The sequence below is a fragment of the Bemisia tabaci genome, chromosome 5, assembly GCF_918797505.1.
Source record: "Bemisia tabaci chromosome 5, PGI_BMITA_v3".
Taxonomy (NCBI): domain Eukaryota; kingdom Metazoa; phylum Arthropoda; class Insecta; order Hemiptera; family Aleyrodidae; genus Bemisia; species Bemisia tabaci.
In genome coordinates, this window is record NC_092797.1 from 52,512,457 (window position 1) to 52,532,730 (window position 20,274).

Consider the following 20,274-nt stretch of genomic DNA (forward strand, 5'->3'; position numbering starts at 1 on the left):
GAATTTCTAGGCAAGTTTGACCGAATGAAACAAATTAGTGCGACAGGTTCACATTTTAATTGAAGGGAAAAATTATCTATGTATGCCAATATAGGGATGTTTCCCTCCGCAGAAATTGTTACCAGCCATGCATAGTGCTGAAAAATCGGCCTATTTCCCATATCTAAACCAATCTAAAATATCTGCATTTTATCGTACAATCCGACAACATTGCCGCAGTTATTACTAACACACTCTCACACGGTTTCTCGGATGTCCAGGAATGCTCTAAGCTCAGCGGTCAGCGAGTTGCCATTTGCTGATTTGAGTGATTTGCGGCACTTGCCAGTTGCCAGTCAAGACGTAGTTATTTATTACTCCATGGTCAAGATCTTGCATAAAGATGTGCTAGTTCAGCACTTCAGCGATTATTTGGGAAACAGCGTTTTTGAGCGTGAGGCGTGAGCGTGACTAAGAGACTTACACCAGCAGTGAGAGAGACCTACACTAGTTGTTGGAGTTGTACCATTCCACCATTATATGTTCTGTTTCTGCACGTGCGTGGAGGTTCTAAGTGCAAAAGTGCGGGGGAAAATCTATCCTTTTGACATGAGAATCCGTTTGATAGTGATATATCACATTAGTTTCGTTTTCATTTGACTATATTTTACCGCACTCTTTTGTGGTAGTGAATTACTTAGCCGCCCTAGCTTACCTAACTGACCTAACTCCTGTGCTCTGATGATAAGGGGCTTACAGCACGCACGGACTTGCGCAGCATTCATATCATGGAGAAACCAGCCATTGGAATTGATTTGGGAACCACCCACTCTTGTGTGGGTGTGTGGCAGCACGGTAAAATTGAAATCATTGCCAATGACCAAGGTAATCGAATAACACCCAGCTATGTTGCTTTCTCAGATGAACGTTTAATCGGAGATGCTGCCAAAACGCTAGCTCCTAGTAACGCAAAGAACACCATATATGATGCGAAACGCCTTATAGGCCGCAAATTTGATGACCCTTTAGTACAGGCTGACATGAAGCATTGGCCCTTTACTGTAATCAACGATGCTGGGAATGCTAAATTGCGTGTCGAGTACAATGGAAGGGAGAGGGTATTTGCGCCGGAAGAAATTAGTTCCATGGTCCTGTCAAAACTGAAAGAAACGGCTGAAGTTTATCTTGATTGTGAAATCACTGATGCTGTTATTACTGTTCCAGCGTACTTCAATGATTCTCAACGACAAGCCACTAAAGATGCAGGAACTATTGCAGGATTGAATGTATTGCGAATCATTAATGAGCCCACCGCGGCTGCCATTGCTTACGGTCTTGATCAAAACTTGAAAGGTAAACGGAACATCTTGGTTTTCGATTTGGGAGGTGGCACTTTTGATGTTTCTATTCTAACCATCGATGAAGGTTCTTTATTTGAAGTAAAATCGACTGCTGGTGACACCCATTTGGGCGGCGAAGATTTTGACAGCCTTCTGGTGAATCATTTGGCCAAAGAATTCAAGCTGAAGCACAAGATAGATCTCACATCTAACTCCAGAGCACTATGTAGATTGAGGTCCGCTGCGGAACGGGCCAAATGCACTCTATCAGTGGCTTCAACAGCCAACATTTTCATTGACAGTTTATTTGATGGTATTGATTTTCACTCATTCCTCACCAGGGCTAAGTTCGAAGACCTCTGTGGTGACTTGTTCCGAAAAACATTAACTATCGTTGAGAAGGCCGTAACGGATGCTAAACTAGAAAAAGATGCCATTGATGATGTAGTCCTCGTTGGAGGTTCCTCGAGAATTCCGAAGGTCCAATCATTGCTCCAGAATTTCTTTGATGGTAAATCCCTGAAACATTCTATTCACCCAGATGAAGCTGTCGCTCATGGTGCTGCTGTGCTAGCTGCATCACTGAGTGGAAATGATGACTTAAAAATTAAGGATGTAGTGTTGCATGATGTTACTCCTCTTTCCCTTGGAGTTGATACCGTAAACGACGTATTCAGTGTTATCATTAAGAGAAATACCAGGATTCCATGCAAAATAACAACAGGATTTGTTACCACAGTAGACAACCAGGAAGTAGTAACCTTCTGTATCTATGAAGGGGAGCGTGCGGTAGCCTCTGAGAATCATTTGCTGGGTAAGGTTTCACTGCGAGGTATCAAAAGAGCACCCAAAGGTGTGACTAAGGTAGACGTCTCGTTTGACTTGAATGAAGAGGGAATCCTTTCAGTTTCAGTTGAAGAAAGGGGCACTGACAAATCTGAAAACATTACGATCACCAATGAAAAGGGTCACTTATCCAAAGAAGACATCAGACGAATGATCAAAGAAGCTAAACGTTATAAAGAAGAAGATGACAAGCATTTAGCTCGATCTAGAGCTAGAAATCAACTAGAAGATTATACTTACAAAATGATGCAGGAATTAGAAGCAGCAGAATCCGAGCTCTCCCAGGCTGACAAGAGTTGCCTGAAAGACGAAAGCGATAAAATCTGGGATTGGCTGAAGAAAAATCCTAAAGCTGGTCTAGGAGAATATAAACAGAAGTTGCAAGATATCCAGGAGAAGTGCCAGCCAATCATGAAAAAAATTCACAATGAAGATGCGCTACTTGATTAAGTGAGTCCCGTGGTGTGCTTTCTCATTCTGCTGTATCAAAACTTGAACTTTGAGTTATTTTGTCTTCATGATAATTGAATTTATATTTAAATCTTGCTCAGAGAGAGCCTAATGATGTTGGACAGTTACCAGAACGGAGATGATAATTTTCACTGCTCTATCAATGTCAAAATTTGCGATCAGCCTGGATTGTAACATAATAACCCATGTTTCCATTGTCTCTCAAGTAATGGATTCATTGTCTGATCATGAATGGACTCATGTTTTCCCTCTGAAAAGTTATTTTTATATGTTTTAAGAATTATTTTCACATAGGTATACTTAAGAATTTTCGTTGCTATGGTAAATGTAAAATTAACTTTAGTTCTAATGTATTCTACTGACCCCTGACATCATTGCATAGTCTATGTACGTAGATCAGACCAATCTGTGAAAAGGGCATTTCAAGGTGATACTTCTTAGATTCTTGTCGTAGTGGAAAAGGCATGCAATGTATCGGATCGATCAGGTCAAAACTCGTGGTAGCTTTTGACTTAATAGGGGAAAAAGGACGTCAACTCTTACGCGCGAATCTAAAGAATCATTTTCAGAAAAAAAAAATTCCTAAATTGAAAGAAATGAAATCAAGATTTGGATAGTTAAAAAGTTGGATTTGATACATTGGTCGATCAGTGAATCAAATGCGAAGTTTTTTTGTAGCCAAATCCTGCTTTCATTTTCTCCGAGTTTTGCAATTTTTTTCCTCGAGAATGATTCTTCAGACTCATGTGCAAGGGTTTACGTCCTGTTTTTGAATACGAAGGCGTAATCTGCCCAGACTTCTGACTCATCAATGCAATTTATTGCATGCTGGTTGAATCATACCAAGAACTCAGGACTAATCACCTTGAAGCTCTTTGTGAATCGTGCGTTTGATGCTGGGCAAGAAGCTGTTAGCTCTGATTTGGGCTCTGTATGATGTTGTCTGAACTGCATCACTCAGACCAATCTGGTCAATGTGTATTTTTGCTCACTAGGGAAAACTTGCTGATCACGTTTTCTTAAAATGAGAGCTATGTTTGTCCACACTAAACTTCGGACTCAGCCGATATTGCAAATGAAAAATGTGTATCACTGCTGAGCAATAAGCTGAAAATGTCGAAAGGTGTTCAAAACAAATTTCTCACCAATAGACCCGCTTTTAAGGGCATATGTTCTCCTTCTGTATGATGAGTTAAATTAAAATACGTATTCAACACTGAAAATACATGTTACAAATTTAGAAAAAAATTAGTCGGCCAATTATTTCCTGGTGGCTGGGCAATATTGAATTAAAAAAACTAAACTGCAGCAACCCAAATCACAGCCAGTGGTACCTCGCTCAGCATTCTTCAAAGTCTTCTTGATCCATTTAAGGGTCATTATCTGCCTTAATCAGAGTGGAATTTGAAAATTCATCGCACTTCCTAATAAATGTCTTCCTTAGCACCCTAGTGTGCAATCTGAAAGATATTCATCCCAAATTGGATGTATTATAGACCAGGTTTTACCCTTCATAGCTCGACTAGCAGGTGGTTCTATAGTTTTTGCGAAAAAGAACAGTTTCTTAGCACTGTTTTGGTTTTCATGTTTCACTTTTGAAAGGTGTATTCCTGAAGCAACTTCTTTAAATATGTACCTGTTGTGTATATCATCAGCTAAGAGTAAAAAATAAATTCTCTGTTACAATATTCGGATACTTAGACATGTATTTAATCAAACATAAGAAAACGGTCATTTTTGTGAGAAACCATGATACCACTGTCCAACTGATTGTGAGCTGAACAAAGAAGAGTTAAATGTTTCCACGCATCCAATTTTGGATGAAGAAGACATGGATTGAACTATTTTAAGTGCTGATTTAGACAGGGTACAAGGTAATTTCTAATTTGAGCCTTCAGGGGCAGGAAATGGACCATAATGAGACAGATCATTTGAAGAGAAGTGTTTCCTAGGTGTAAGTAAGGGTTCTCTTAAAGTATGATGCAAAAACCTAATAACAGAAAATGAAAGTCTCTGAGAAATTTTTAGTACAGAATATTTATTAGAAGAAAATGTCCATCGTTTTTGCTCAAATATCAAAAGAGTGAATGGATGTGATGTAAGGGTGTGTTCTCCAAGCAAATATCAAACCTTGGTTTTTTCCAATAATCTCTCTGGGAAAGCCCGCACTTTGATTCCAGATGAACTAAATATTGAGCTTCTGGTTCCGGATCCTCTAAATCTCTCTTTCTAATCGTTCTTAATTTCCTTTCATTGCGTTTTTCATCAACTAAGAATTGGTCAGCATATTTTTTTGTAAATACCTCTCCGTTTTCGTCGATAGAAATGTTTAGTTCCTAAGTTTGTTAGTTAGGTTCTTAAACGTTTTTCATTTCATATTGGAATTAATTACAGTTTATTTTTGAAGCAGATCAAATTGTTCTGTCACTCTTATCACTGTTCTTGTTCTTTAAGTAATTAATAAATTTTGTACCTACTTCTTAATTTGCCTTTTTTTATCTGAAAATGTACATATTGTTTTATTGGTATTAAGCAAATTCATAGAGCTAAGTTATCTGAACTGACAACATGCTTTCGGAAAATGAAAAAGAGACAGCCAGGGATGCAGATTAATTTTCGCTCGCGAATTTTTGGCCGAGATTAAACCTCCTAATTTTTTCAATCACACATTACAAAATAAAGACCCGAAATTTTGAGAAAATGTTCAAAACAATGTTTACAATCGAAGCGCTGGGGGAGGAAGGGCACTTCTTGGCTGCGGTCTCAGAATCTCCACCAACATTTCATCCATCATAAGAGGAGCAAATACCTTTATTTCGTCGAAACTTTTACTGCATATTCCTCTTAATTTCACAATGTTCTGATCGATTAATTCCAGAAAAATCACACATTCGTCTTTCTTTAAATTTAAATAAGCAGCAGAGATTCTGCAACACCGCAAAGAAAAAGTGCCCCTCCTAGATGCAGCAACTCAATTGTAAAATTATGGTTCAGGTTTTAATAGTTTTCTCTGTCTTCATGAATGCACTCAAAAATCATACACTTTTTGCATCCTGAGGGTGTGTTGGTTTAATCATTTGCTTTAAAGGAAATTAAACATTTAAGCTCATCAGTAGGTAGTGAATGTTGTTTTGAGGTCACTACAGTTGAATGTTGCTTCTACACTTAATTAGAGAGAGGGAATAAATGAGACCTTTTTGCATCAGAAGTTGCTACAAAAAACTATCAACTCCATTTTGCGAAGCCCAGGAAACGAAAAGCTTGAAAAAGAACCCTTGAAATTTTGTCGTAACTTGACAACAGTTAGAAACTCCAAGCTTTGTTGTCGCCACTAGAAGCTAGGCCAAATTGCAGACGTTGTAGCAAATTTCTCTTCGTTTCGGTGAGACTGTCACGTCCTCGTACAACGAAAGTTGGATTGCATTTTGCAATAAAGAACCAAGAGTATTCCAATGTTACTAGAACTGTGCAACTTACATTTCTTGCAATAAAATTGCTGGAACCTTGCAAAAAATTAAATCTACAATGGTAATTTTTGTATTGAATTAATATTTTTTTCTTGAGTAAAGATAAAACTGGTTTAGATGATCAGTTTATATTTGCAAGGTAAACAATATTTTGCACAATCTTGGCAACATTGGAAGGCTTGTGGTTCCTTTTTGGAAAAAGTAATCTAGTTAATAATGTATTTCTCGATTTCTGGTAATATATCTCGAAATTTTTAACGGAACTTATAATTACCAAAGTAATCGCCAAGACTAATAATAAAAATCAGGCTCCATAAATAAATTTTACGATGTAATTTTTTTTAAATTCTAATTTTAGTGACACCAGCAATGTGCTCCCCACTTTACAGAGGCCACACTGATAATGAGGTGGTCGAGCCAAGACCAGGGCTTTGCAAGGGGAGAAAATAGAGAGAAAGCTGACCAAAATCTGGCCTATCCAAATGCATTAGTCCACGTGACGTAAGTCAGGAAATGCGATGCCCGAAGCTGAGTTTAACTTAGGTATCGGCAAATGCTGTTTCCCCGCCTGGCTACGTCATCAGGGCCTGCCAAAATTATCCTTTCCAACGGGTTCAGGGTTCCATTTTTTGCATTTTCGAAACGGGATTTCTTTGCCCTTTAGGTGTGAAAGACATCTGAAAAAATTTCCAGAGGCTTACAGAGATCCTCGCGGTTACAGATCTAAACCCAAAGTGAGGACCTTTTTTTATTTTTTTTTCCTTTATTTATTTATTCATTGATTCTAAAAATCTCATCGTCGTACAAACTAGACACTATTTCAAACCACCTGTACCGCATCAATCGACCTCCTTATCGTTGGACGAAAACATAAGTTTGAAATAAGACTTGAGGTTCATATTTGTAGAACTGAAAAATACAAGTAGAGATAGAAGCAATGAAGAGGGACAAATATAGTGCCTCACAAAAATTCAATAGGACGGTTGTGTTGCACACAAAATCGCATAAGACAGACAAACAAAATAATTTTTTTAACCAATGGGGGGGGGGGGGGGGGTTGAGGTTTTTATTGCCAGAGTTGACTTTTTCTTGGTGAGCTGCGCAAGTCTCATTACCAGAATCTATGCAATTACTAGAAATGTCTGTCCATCGTCTTGTCTGAGCCTCTGTTAATTAGATATTAACAGAGGACACTACAAGAGATCATCTGTGTGCACTGCAATTCTACACACAAATGCGCACATTCTATGCGAAATCCAAAGAGGAAGTTCATTGTGATTTTTGGTTTTCAAACCTGATAAGTGATCCATTTTCCTACCATGAAAATCCATGACAGAGCTTAAAAGCTTTCCATTATTCTTTTTTTGAGCGGTTTTCAAGAACTTCAAGATGCTACTTTCTACGTTGCAATTATGTACACAATGCAGAATTACCTACACTTTTTGAACTATTCTGCCCTCGAAAATCTCTATTGCTGTGGAAAAGAGAAAGTAGTAGACAAATGTTACTTGCCTGAAGTTACGGACTCGGAGAGATGGTTAGTTTTACTTGAGATATACAAACCTCAATAGGTAAAATTTTCAATTTGAAGCTTCACTTGGTGTTAAATTGTATTAAAATCGTGGACAGCGCATTTTTTTTTAGACCATTTCAATTTTTGTACCTACCTGTCAGTTTACAGTCTAATTTTACCACCAATCCTGCTGCTTTTTGTGGCATGTCTCTGTAGCAAAGTTTTGATCATATTTTATATTAAACTCTATCAAAGAAATCAACCAATAACAAGGAACTGAAGTCGAACGGTTTGTACTGCATTTGAATTTGTCTCACTATCTCTCCTGCCCAAAAATCTAAGGCTGCTTTTTTTTTTTGTTCCAGGGTTGAAGTGAAATTCGAGGAGACGAACTAAAATTTGTAGTATGTGCTGCCTGTAACAATAGTTGTAGATGTATGAGAAGACACCAATGACACAGTGAACACGCTCCGAAGAAATTCCCTGCTTTTTAAACTGACATCGAGGGATATAGTAACCTGAAGTTGCTGCAGAAGCTGAGACTACTAAGTGGGTTTTGAGGTAAAAATTTCAGTCCATATCCATTGCTGAGTAGGTTTAAAAGAGATTTCACCATAAAATCTTGTGGGAAATGAATTAATAGTAAAAAAGAAATGAAATCGAAATAAATAAATAAAAAAAAAACTTTTAAAACATTTTTATTAAGTTTTTTGAATTGTGTTATTTCCCTCGGACCTTCATTTAGTCACCTTAAATTTTTGGAGCTAGTGTAAGATAAGTTCACAGTTGTTTACTTTCCACTTGCAAATGACTGCGTTGCCACCATCCAGTGGCGATCAAGGATCGACTTAAAGGAACAGCGACAATATGCTGCCATTGTATGCTGAAACTGAAAACTAATAACCTTTGAGAGAATTTTGATAAAGTCCACTCCACGTGATAGAAGTAAACAACTGCTAATTTATCTGATTCAATCTTTAGTTTAATTTTGAAGGGCTGTATCTTTCAGCTAGTTACCGAAAGAGTTGAAAGAAATCTTTATCAAAGCTGAGTCGCCAAATTTGTTCATCAAGGTATTAAAAGAACACTTTTTACAAAACCCTCTCCACACCTTGCAAGAGTCTTTAAATATGTAAAATTACTCTTTTTTATAAATTTTTCCAATCTGACTTGTACTGAACCTTTATGTTCAGGCTAATGTACTAAGCTTTGCAAATAAATAAATAAATTATGAACGTCGTGCAAATTATGTTCAAGTGCAAAAATTATGCATTGCTAATCCAAGTTTTCTAGCAGTCTGAGACCTGGAAATTTGGGGAATTTACATCGACCTGGAAAAGTTAGGGAACTCTTAGAAAAAGCTAGGGAATTCAATTTTGTGAGCAGATTTTAAAAACTCGACATAAATAAATAAATAACAACAAAAAAAGAAAAAAAAAAAATTAGTGGCAGTATTGTTCAAGGGGTAAAGAAAGTCAGGGAATTCTAAACGTTCGAGTCAGGGAAAGTTAGGGAATCTATAAGTGAAGAAATTTTGAAAACCCTGGAATCTTTCCCTCTTCACTCCAAGATCCAAGTGGGCGCTTAAATTGGAATGACTCTTTAAAATTCGATTAACACCAATTCAGAACTTGATTCTTTTTTCTTTCAGCTTGGGCTTCAAAAAAGAGAAAATATCCTTCAAATCTTCCTGTTTTAATTTCAGATTCGAGCTGTAAAAGATTCGATTGATACAAAAGTAGAATTTCTATCTGAAGAAAATATAATGGAAAGTTTGAAAGGAGGCACTGACATGTTTGGGGATTGCACGAGCATCAAACTTGGGGAAAATCTAGGAATCAAGGAAGAAATCGGGGATTACTCCGAAAATGGTAAGCCTCCCAATTTTCTGCTCTTTTTTTGTGATAAGTTGAGCCACTTTAAAGTAGGAAAAGTTCTAAGCTGGCAATTGACCTCTGAGAAGAAAATAGTTACCTTGAATAATATTGTGACGAGCTTTGAATGAAAATTAAGGTCTTTTCAGTGCGCATTTGGTGAGAAAATATTTCAATGAGAATTGGCTGATAGTTGGAATTGATAGACAAAGCAATAGGCAATGAAGACATAAGGAGTATGGAATGATTCGATTGATTGAAATGGGTGGTTCTTTAAGCTGATGGAAAAAATGATGGACTAATGAAAGGGTCTCTCGAGGGTTGCCGTTACTTAGTCTATTACCTTTTTCCTTTGTCCATTGCAACCACCCGCTTCCACCAATAGAATCCCTTCTCATCCTTTTGTCTTATTTTTCCATTGCTTCGTCTATCAATTTCAACAATCAGCCCGCTGATCCCCTTTTAAGAAAAGTATCATAAGTTTCATTGAGTTCAAGTTTCACAAGTTCAAAATCGAGTGTTTACTTATTTTCAAGTCCTCAAATACTAGCTCACACCGAAATAGTATTAAAAAAATAATAAAATAATATTTTTTGATAATTAAAAATCAATGATTACCAAAGAAAAACTGTTTACGTTGATAGGGAGGTGTATCTCAAGGCCAAGGCCAAGTTTGGCAAGGATGGGACGTTTTTTCTCTGTTTTCATTGCGTTTTTAGTTATTTTTAACTTGATAACTTACAGCTGGTTGCTTGCACCACGAACACCTTGAAAAAAATAAGAAAAAAATGGGGGAATTAGTGGACAAATTAAGATCCTCCGTCAAACTTTTTAAAAATGAAGTGAAACTGTTGGTCCCCAGTAGACTTTAGATCCCGGAAAAATTCTTTAAATTCTTTTTTTGACTATTTAAATCTTTTTTTAATTTTTTCTCTCCATGTTCCTTCTTTTTTTTACATTTCTGAAAGTTTACATATTTTATTGAGATAATGCTACGAAGTCTATTCTATAACAACTTTCCATAAACAATACAGTCTGACATGTAGTAATAATTAAAAAAAATTAAACACATGAATTTTTCCGGAATCTAAAGTCTACTGGGGACCAACAGTTTCACTTCATTTTTAAAAAGTTTGACGGAGGATCTTAATTTGTCCACTAATTCCCCATTTTTGACCACTGTGCGATGTAAATTTGTGAAGCTGAACACAATTCCATGCATTGATGACCGATAAGAACATTGTTAGCCATAAAAACTGCAGCAGACGGACAATTTCACTTCCATTTCTAAAAATTTGACAAAGAATCCTGATGTGTCGACGATTTCTCCCCATTTTGGACCACTGTGAGACCAAAATTTTTGAAACTGAACACAGTTAAATGCTTGGGGGCCCAATGAGAACATTTACAGCCGAAACCCATCAAAGGTGTAACTTTTTTGTCCATTTTTCCCGTCTTTTTGCTGTAGAAATGCTGTCCAGAATGATGGCGATTTGGCAACTTTGCCCCCTCATTTCTCAAAAACCGTGCGTATACTCAAGCTAAAATTTTAACCTCGAGTTTTAGGGTATCATAAGGTATCGTTTGGGTCCGGTTTCAGAAAAATCCCCGTTGGCCCAAATTGTGCCATTCTTGGCGTCGCTCTTTGGCTGCTTCTCAGCCTGTTACCAACCAATCACTTCCTAATAATCGAAGTATTTAATCTGCTAAACATATCAGGGCCCCAGAGGACCTAATTTTAAAACAAACTGAGCAATTGAGGGATTGATGAGGGCCATTAAAGCCTTTCTCCCTACTCTACTGGGGGGGGGGGGGCTGTTGCCTCTGTTGCGACCCCGGCAGCGCCTCTTGCCGTGGTGACAGGGAACGGTGGTGTCAATACACCACAATCTAATCTCTGTTTGATGCTTCGTTTAGCACTCTTTTCTTTATGCTTTGATTAGCATATTTGTCTCAACCCCCCCCCCCCCTCCCCCCGGTTTATGTCGTGTAATTGTTTGTTGGAAGTTCTAGGGTCATGAATTTCCCACTCTTAATATTTCCACAGGATTAGGTGTTTTTCTCCTTAGTCAAGTTGTAACAAATTTTGTTAATAACCCTGCGTAAATAAATTCAGTGTACTCTAAATAATTAACTTATGGTGGACTGTTAGGTCTGAGACACCACCATATTAGTGAGATGGTAGGAAAGATTAGACGGTAAAGAGTTGTACTTGAATGTTTTCAGAAACAATCGAATAATCAATTTAAGTAGTTTATAATTTGTACTAGTTTAAAATAGGGAGATAGATTATGAATGTCAATGTCACTTTTGTGTTTATTATGTACCTTTACATCAATAGTCAAACAAACAAAAAAAAAACCTTCAGTCGAATCGTTTCAAACTCTGCTTTAAAAATTTAGCTTTTGACTTCTGACTGAAATATGTATTATTTTTTTGTTGTTACCAGAAACCAGCTCTGCAAGTTATCCAACAAAAAGCATCCGTCAGAATAGCATCTTTGGAGATCCAGGTGGCAATATTTCTATAAATACCTCCCTCACTCCAGCTTGGATGAAAACTGAAGAAGTTTCTCCCAGTACACAGCTAATATGCTCGGTGGTTGAGCCAAAGATGGAAGTTGAAGAACGAAGAATTACTCGTGAACTGGTTGTCATGTGTCCAAAATATATAAGTAAGGAACCAAATAATGTTGTCTTCCTATGTAAAAATAATGATTTTGACACTGATCCTGATATTAAAAATGTAAAGAGTGATCAATCTGATGGTAATAGACATCTGAATCAAAGTGCAGAACCCTGTCAAGAACGGCCCTCTTGCAATATTAATCGAAGGAAAGTAGAGAGAAATCCACGGACTATTGCTAATACTAAGGGAGATAGTATAAAATTTTAAGTGTCAGGAATAACTGAGCAGTCAAGTATCTTAGAGATCTCACATGGCAATGCATTCCTCAGAAAGGCTGTATCCATGTCAGATCTGTCCTGCTAGTTTTAAAGCGAAGCAGCATTCTGAGTCGCATCAAAAAGTACACCCTAACGAAATACCGTTATCATGCAAGTTGTGTCCTGCAAAATTTGAAGTAAAAAATGGCCTGGACGTTCATTCTGTGGCTCAGAGTAATGAGAGACCATTCTCTTGTCTCCATTGTTCAAAGTCTTCTAAATTGAAAAGTTTTTTACAAGCTCATATTCGAAATCACTTTGAGGATAAAGTTATTACTTGCCCGCACTGTCCACCCAAAAAAATAAAAAATCGGAAATCAATATTTTCATGTTAATGTCGATTCTCAAGTCACTGTATGGGAGAGCAAATCTTTGCTCTTTGAAATTTTAAGCTTATTATGTTGGTCTACAATGGAGGGTAGTCCTTATCACATCGTTTAATATCTTAAGATGCAATTTTCAGAAAAATTACCTGTAATCACTAAAATTTATCCATTTTATAGGTTCCCCGGAAAGCAGTTGTTCAACGCTTCAGTATGAAAACAATGCTGCTATCTTACGCTTATCAGAAACCAACCCACAAAAAGATAATAAAAACCTTGCGGCCCCTGGAGAAGTGTTCATAGAACAGCCAACTCTTTCAAGCGAGGAATCAAATACGATCTCTATGTCTGGCAGTAGATGTGGTCTTGACTGTAAGTTGAATCTGGAAACGGTTAAGCGTGGAGAGAGCAAGAAACACTGCAGAAGTAGTTCTGATCAATTCAAGCAGCAAGTTGAATTACCATCCTTGAAACACAACACAAATCCGAATTCAAAATGGTCGACCACTAAAAATTGCAGGAAAAAAAATCATCCTGCTTTGAAGTTGAAAACTCACTCTGACGAGAAACCTTTCTTATGTAAAATTTGTCCAGCAAGATTTAAGTTACTCTCGAGGTTAAAAATCCATATGGTCACTCATTCAGATGACAAACCATTTCCTTGTGAAATTTGCTCAGCTAGATTCAAGTTGGGCTCAAGGCTACAGGCTCATTTGAAAGTTCATTCAGACGAAAGACCATTTTCATGCACCTTTTGTCCTTCAAAATTCAAATCAAAGATAGCTTTGACTTACCATTCAGTGAGACACAGTGACGAGCGACCATTCTCTTGTCCTCATTGCTCGATGCAGTTTAAACTGAAGCAAACCCGAGACACACATGTGAAAGTTCATGACATTCAGGGAAAGGCCTTGCCGTGTCCTCATTGTCCAAAGAAGTTCAAATCACAAAAAAGTTTAAAAAATCACCAATTGACACATTCCACCCCTGTAAGAGTTTATTCTTGCGCTCACTGCCCAGCGACGTTCCGTTTCAAGAAGCACGTTCGTTCTCATGTGGTGATTCATTCTAATGAAAAGCCATTCTCTTGTCATGAATGTTCTGTGCACTTCAAGTGGAAATCTCAGCTGACCAATCACCTTAAAACGCATTCCTTTGAAACTTTTTACTCATGTGCTGATTGCAGTAGGTCCTTCACATCAAAACATGGTATCAAGAAACATTTAGACTCTCACTGTGCCGAAAGGCCTTTTCCGTGTTCCGTTTGCAAATACAAAGCTCGAACGGAACCGATTCTTTTAGAACATTTTAGAAAACATTGTTCAGAAAAGCCGTACGCTTGCCTTGTTTGTGAAGCTACTTTTAAATGTAAAAGTTATTTGACAAAACACAGAAAGTCTCACAGCGAAGACAGACCATTTGTATGTGGACACTGCTCCTGTGGGTTCAAGAGTAAAGTTGTTTTGACCAGGCACCTAAAAAGACACGCTTGAGAAACTCAACTTTATGACGTGTTATTTCTTGATTCATTAAATTTGTTTTTTATCATTCAGTTCTTGTTAATTCGTTTAATAATTTACTTCCATTTCTCGGCAAAGTTTAAATCCTTGAAAAAGACTGATGTAGGTGTTATGTAAGGGCTTCCTGATTTTTGAAATTTATCGTTAAGTTTTTCTTGTTTTTTGACAGATCTCTTTCGTTTTTCTTGTTTTTTGTGGATCTCTTTTGTGTTTCTGGGTTTGTCTGTCATATTTTTGATAAATAAATACAGTTGAGTCAAACAAAGATATCTGTTTTACATGTTCATCCATGAAAAAAGCAATACCTACTTAGTAGCATTGATGTATGAAAGGACAAGTAAATATATTGTCAATTTTACAGAAGATATACTCTTCGCAAACTGTCAAAGTATGTGAATTCAGAACTTTTTTTCACATGTAAATGTCACTTTAACCTCTCGTGAATTTTAACAAAATCTTCTATTACTTTTAGTCTTGTCTGCCAGATATATAACATTCTTCCCTCCATTTTACAACAATTTAAATGGTTTTTAGAATAACAAATTTTGATTCTAAATTTTTTTATTTTTGTTCCTGTAAAATTACCTACGGTTCATGGGAGAAATTTTCAAAGGGTCTCCTAATTCCCACACTGTAACAGATTTCTTTCTTCTTTTTTTTTCTTTCTAAATTTACCTCTCACGTACAAAGGGGCCGAATTGATCAGAAATGCACCAAGCCACTTTTTGGGGAAAAAGGGTTGGAAGTAGTTATGAATTATTCAATTAGTTGTACATTTTCACCTGATATAAATTCAAAGTTAAGAAAAAATAATTTAAAATAGTTGATGAACTTTCTCCCTGACACCGAGTTTCATAGAGGATTAATACTTCTAGCCTCTTTTTCTCTGTTCGAACTTAATGTGACTGAATGCATTTCCATTAAACTCTGCTCAAATTCACGCTAGGGTTCTCCCCCCTTTCTTTTTTCTATAGATCGTATTCGATACATCAAATGGGTGAGATTGCATCGATATCAATTGATTCAAAACATAAACATAGCCTCAAAAGTCAATTGAGTTGTGTCTGAATGGATTTTTTTGTGATAGATTTTTGATTCGTATGAGTACTTATCGGCCAAAAGTAGTGAAATTTTTACAAAATTTTTCATTTTCAGCTTTTCTGACAGATATCCTTCAATTTTGGTTTGAGGTTTTGTCTTATTGTTTTCAACCAAACGATACATCAAACCACCATGGAATTTCCATTGAATTTCCAAACTAGACAATACACCTTGCTCAATTTTTCTGTTCTAATGTTAGAGTCAGGTCTGCTTCTACCCAGAAGTCCCAAAATGCCCCATCAGAAGCAAGAATGGAGATGTTGCATGTGTGAGGAATTTGCGATTTGACTATTGATTCTTTTGTAAAAGTTCGCAAGAAACACGATGGTGCCACTGGTTTTCTCTGAAATCAACTCCCAAGCTCAAAAAAAGCTCTCAAGTTGAGGCCAAGATGGAGGGGATATCCCACGCTAGAGAGTCCACGTCTACATCATGACAAACTCTCTATGCAAAGATAGGGAGCAAATACATTGCCAGGGTTGCAACTTTATTTGGGGACTCCAAAACTGAAAACATGGCATCACTGCTAATGTATTTGCTGCCTATCTTTGCATGGAGAGTTTGTCATGATGTAGAGGTGGACTCAGGATAGCGTGGGATATCCCCTCCATTTTGGCCGCAACTTGAGAGCTACATTCGAGCTTGGGAGTTGATTTCAGAGAAAACCAGTGGCACCATCGTGTTTCTCGCGAACTTTTACGTAAATCAACAGTCGAATCGTAAATTCCTCACACATGCAACATCTTCCCTCGAGAAACAAAATCTCCTCAGACAAAGGAGTCCTTTATTTGTTTAATTTTTTCTCTTCTGAAAGGATAATTTTGAGGACGATTTTCTTGACATATTACTGACGAATAATATTTCTAACCGTGAAGGTGAGCAACAATACCACAATATTGCCCGGTATTGCATCACTGCCCCTCTATCATTGGGTCGGAGGGGGAGGGGAGCGCTCACCGGAGCCGACTCCCGTCGAATCAAAATTGCCGCCGTAGCGTGGTCGAGAAAAGCGCGGGAAAGCTACCGTGGCGCTACGAGCTCTAGCGACCATAAGTGCAACTATCTCCCTAGTAACTGCGCCCTCATTATGCCGCGAATCCGCGAATTTTAATTCCGACGACTCTTGATGCACAACGGAGCCATACGCTGAAAATATTTGATGGTTACCTAATTTCTTCCCTACATATAATCGTAGCGGACTTCGTGTAACTGCATTTCTTGTTGCCTGATGCCCTCTAATGTTTGTTTTATTAACAGAAAATTGAGCAACACCCTAGGTACCTCGAAATTCTCTTGGCATAATCTTTGTGATCAATAGGAAATTCTAAAGACAAAGTTATTAAAAAGCTTTAATTGGTTCGTTGCTGGTTAAAAATAAAAAAAAAAACAACTCAATTGGGTAACATGAAATGCAGTTTTGTTGATTTTGGTTAAAGTTAGCCAACTGTTCAAACAAATTTGTATCCATTCACTTTTGTGGACTCTTTGGGAAAATTAAGTATTCCAATTTATTTAGTTAGTTCATCATGAATCCATTTTGCCGCATAGTTTCCACATTGTGGAGCATAGTGATAAAATCTGGCGTTATTAGGTTCATTGAAACTATTCATAGGGTTAAACAGGAAAGGAGATGGTTGCAGGGTCTAACAATAGGAAACTTTCAGTTGAGCTTTTCACTAACATTTTCAAGCAAACCCTTCCGTATCACACTATGTTGGATTCGCCAATAATCTCGAATTTTTTTTTGTCCTATGTCGAAAATAATCGACGCAGGTCACATGGACTAAATTTTCTGGATCAACATCGAAAGTTCTGCTATTGAGTTAATAAATATCCTCTTCACAGCATTATGACAGAACAGACTTTCAACGTAGTGTACCTAGATTAATTTTCTGACTATTCCTGACACAAATAAAGAAAAATTGTAATCGAGATGGTTCAACACTACGATTGAGGTAGGGCGTTTTCCATATTTTGCCATTGGTAATCATGCTGAAAGGTGATGTGAATTATATGGGCGGAAGCTATGTACATGGGAGTTGCGTGCTTAATATTTCATACAAATTCCCTTTTACAGTCCTTGCATATGTATGTCATAATCCGAAATCAACCATTCAAATGTAGGAATCTTTCTCTTTTTTTCCAGAGGTTGGCTGTATGAAAATGCCAAGTGTTATTACCTGGCAAAAACTGGCTCTTGCAGGCCCATCTCTAATGATCAGCCTGCATTTGCAAAAGAGCACACAGCAAAAAGTTTTCGTAGTTTTTGGAAAAAATAACCATGACTTCTTCAGCTTCTAGCTCCATAGAAGTTTTTGCTCCTTTAATATAAATTTATAAGGAAGCAGACCAGCAATGGCATCCAAACACACTTCGGGCTCTGTGAAAATAAGTGAGCATACTTGAAAACAAAAGATGGAATTTATTGCAAAAATAGTACCAGACAGAGAATAAAACACTGAAAAGTACAAGAAACAATGCCTCAATAACACAGGAGTTAAAAAAATATCAGATCTTTGCTCTTAACCAACATAGAATTAATTATTTAGGCTGTGACTGATGTTTTTCAAGCGTCATCTACCTTTAATAATATGAAGGAATTAAGAAGCTTGTCAGCACATAAGATTTTAGCCAACCCCAGATAGCGTCCTTTAGTGAAATCAGTGAAGATCCTTCCTCTGGCTCTTCTTACTTGCAAACAAAAGTTAAAATTAAAGAAGATACATAAAAGAAACTTTCAAAGGATAAAGTGAGCGTTTTGATGAGAGTGAAATCATGAATTTGAAGACAGGTATTTTACTACCTGGAAACTTTAATTATCTTTTCAAATTAAAAATACAATGATATAGAATGTCATTGAAAATTGAGAAAAAAATAACTGCTCCTATAACTTCTGGAAAATGCTCCTCCTTTCGCAAAAAAGAAGAGCAAACATCGATGGCAACAGGATCTGCAACCTTATAAGAGTTTGAAGATGCCACATACAATCGATGGCCTTTAAAGTATTACGTAACCAGCAAAGTCTTCAAATTTACATGAAACCATTTTACAATTTGATGTTGAAGATGCAGGTTGTAGTATTATACCATGTAAAAAACAGAAAACTCAGAATACAGATGGGAACATTGACCTTGAGAGTCCACCTATCTCAGATCCTTCTTTATTATTTTAGTGTGATACTCTCACCTCCTCTAATTCTCTTGTTGAAGACGGCGAGAGCGGTGCTGACATTAATTTTGCAAATTTAGACGATCTTCTTGCTGATTTTCATCCTGACGCATTCATAGGATTTAACTTTGTTATGTATTGCAACCAAAGCTGTGCCTTATAACTGGGCCTTTTTTTACTTTGAAACCACAATCTGAGAGATTGTTTATTTTATACACTTTAGTATGTAAGCTGATCAAATCATGTATATGATAAGTGTTTTCTGTCTATAATTCTACGGACAATCATTCTGTGATACCAATTTCCAAAAAAAAAAAAAAAAATATTTTAAAATTAAGAATTGAGAATCCAAAATTTTATAACTGAAATGTGCTGTGGCCATTAATGTACTTTTTCCTCATATATATATTTTTCATGTTCCTTTTTTAAAATTTATATCCTTCGAAAATTTTGGTCATTAGACATTTAACTGCTGATCTCTTGGCAAGTGCTCAGTCATAATATTCGGAAAGATGAATATTCTCAAAATATGTTTTTATACCTACTTCATAAGCATTCCATACCATGTTTTCTTTTTATTAATTTTTTTTTGACAATTTACAACGTTGTCATGCATCCATTTTCTTTGAAACCTAAGAACAAGGAGTCTCAGACGCATTGCGCAGAAGGAAGACATTAACTTTCTTAAGATGTATAATGTACATGGAGTTGACAAATCATGCTTATGATATGTGTTTTGAGTTCATAATTCTGCGGATAATCGTTCTGTGACTTAATTTTTTTAAAAAAATCTCTTAAATGAAGAAATTTTACTGTTAGAAGTCTTTACTCTATTTCAGGTCCAATGCATCCTGAGCAGTTATCTCCGATGCATCCTGGCATCCAATGGCTGAGCTATCAGTTGAAAAATACAACCACTTTCTACAGTGTAGTAGAAAAATTAAAAAATCATATGGCTATAAACTTCTGCAGTTTTTGACCATATTAGCAATTTTCATTATTTTGTATATCGATCAGACATTGATAATGTTGCCGCATGGGGGTGTAGTTAACAGCTTTGCTTTCAATTTAATGAAGTGTTTTTTTATGATTTTCTCAAGAGGTGAATGTTTCGATGTCCAATATACCATGATGGGTCATCAACTCCTTCAGTGCAAAGTTATCAAAGACCTTGGTGTTATGTTTGATCCAACACTCCCCTTTGCTGATCATATAGATTATGCAGTCTCTAAGGCGTTCAAAAAACTGTACTTTATTTTAAGTAAGTCTAAAGAATTTAAGAATATCTTAACCTTCACAACACTTTATAACTCACTGGTTAGACCCATTCTAACATTTGCGTCCCCTGAATGGCATCCTATTTCTAAAGGCAACTTTGCAAAAATTGAAAGAATTCAAAGACGTTTTCCAAGATTCACTTCTTTTAAAAGTAGAGAACCTGCATCACTCTTTGATTATGACCCGTACCCTTTTACTCCTCTATCAAAGTGTCTGGGCTAGCTGAAACACTTAGCTACAATGATTACTAATTTCTATTTAAGCTCTTTCATGGTTTCAAAAACTCACCTGAACTTCTCAGTAAATTTAATTAGCTGTGCCAGCCAGGCTATTGCGAGCTAGGAACATCACATTTAATTCTAATAGTTCTGATAGGTCACTGGTCATCAGTATGAGTAAAGTCGTGAACTCTATACAGGTTGATTTTTTTAATACTAAAATTGGTAATT

The 20,274-nt window shown here is 36.7% G+C and overlaps 2 protein-coding genes across 6 annotated transcripts in view; both read left to right on the forward strand.

The window, feature by feature from the left end:
• LOC109039837 (uncharacterized) overlaps positions 1-14,543 on the forward strand; it is a 45,518-nt gene extending 30,975 nt beyond the window's left edge. For 4 of the 5 annotated variants that reach the window (XM_019055506.2, XM_072300911.1, XM_019055507.2 and 1 more), the window contains 4 exons: positions 7,982-8,177; positions 9,322-9,487; positions 11,940-12,164; positions 12,939-14,543. In XM_019055506.2, coding sequence (XP_018911051.2) covers positions 9,382-9,487; positions 11,940-12,164; positions 12,939-14,251 — 1,644 coding nt within the window. In that variant the 5' untranslated portion in view covers positions 7,982-8,177; positions 9,322-9,381 and the 3' untranslated portion in view covers positions 14,252-14,543. The remainder of the gene's footprint in view (positions 1-7,981; positions 8,178-9,321; positions 9,488-11,939; positions 12,165-12,938) is intronic. The other variant, XM_019055509.2, reaches the window with a different exon arrangement.
• LOC109039834 (heat shock protein 70 B2-like) lies at positions 281-5,120 on the forward strand. Its single transcript, XM_019055501.2, has one exon. The coding sequence runs from the start codon at positions 768-770 to the stop codon at positions 2,613-2,615; it is 1,848 nt and encodes a 615-aa protein (XP_018911046.2). The 5' UTR covers positions 281-767; the 3' UTR covers positions 2,616-5,120.
• Positions 14,544-20,274: the final 5,731 nt, after the last annotated feature.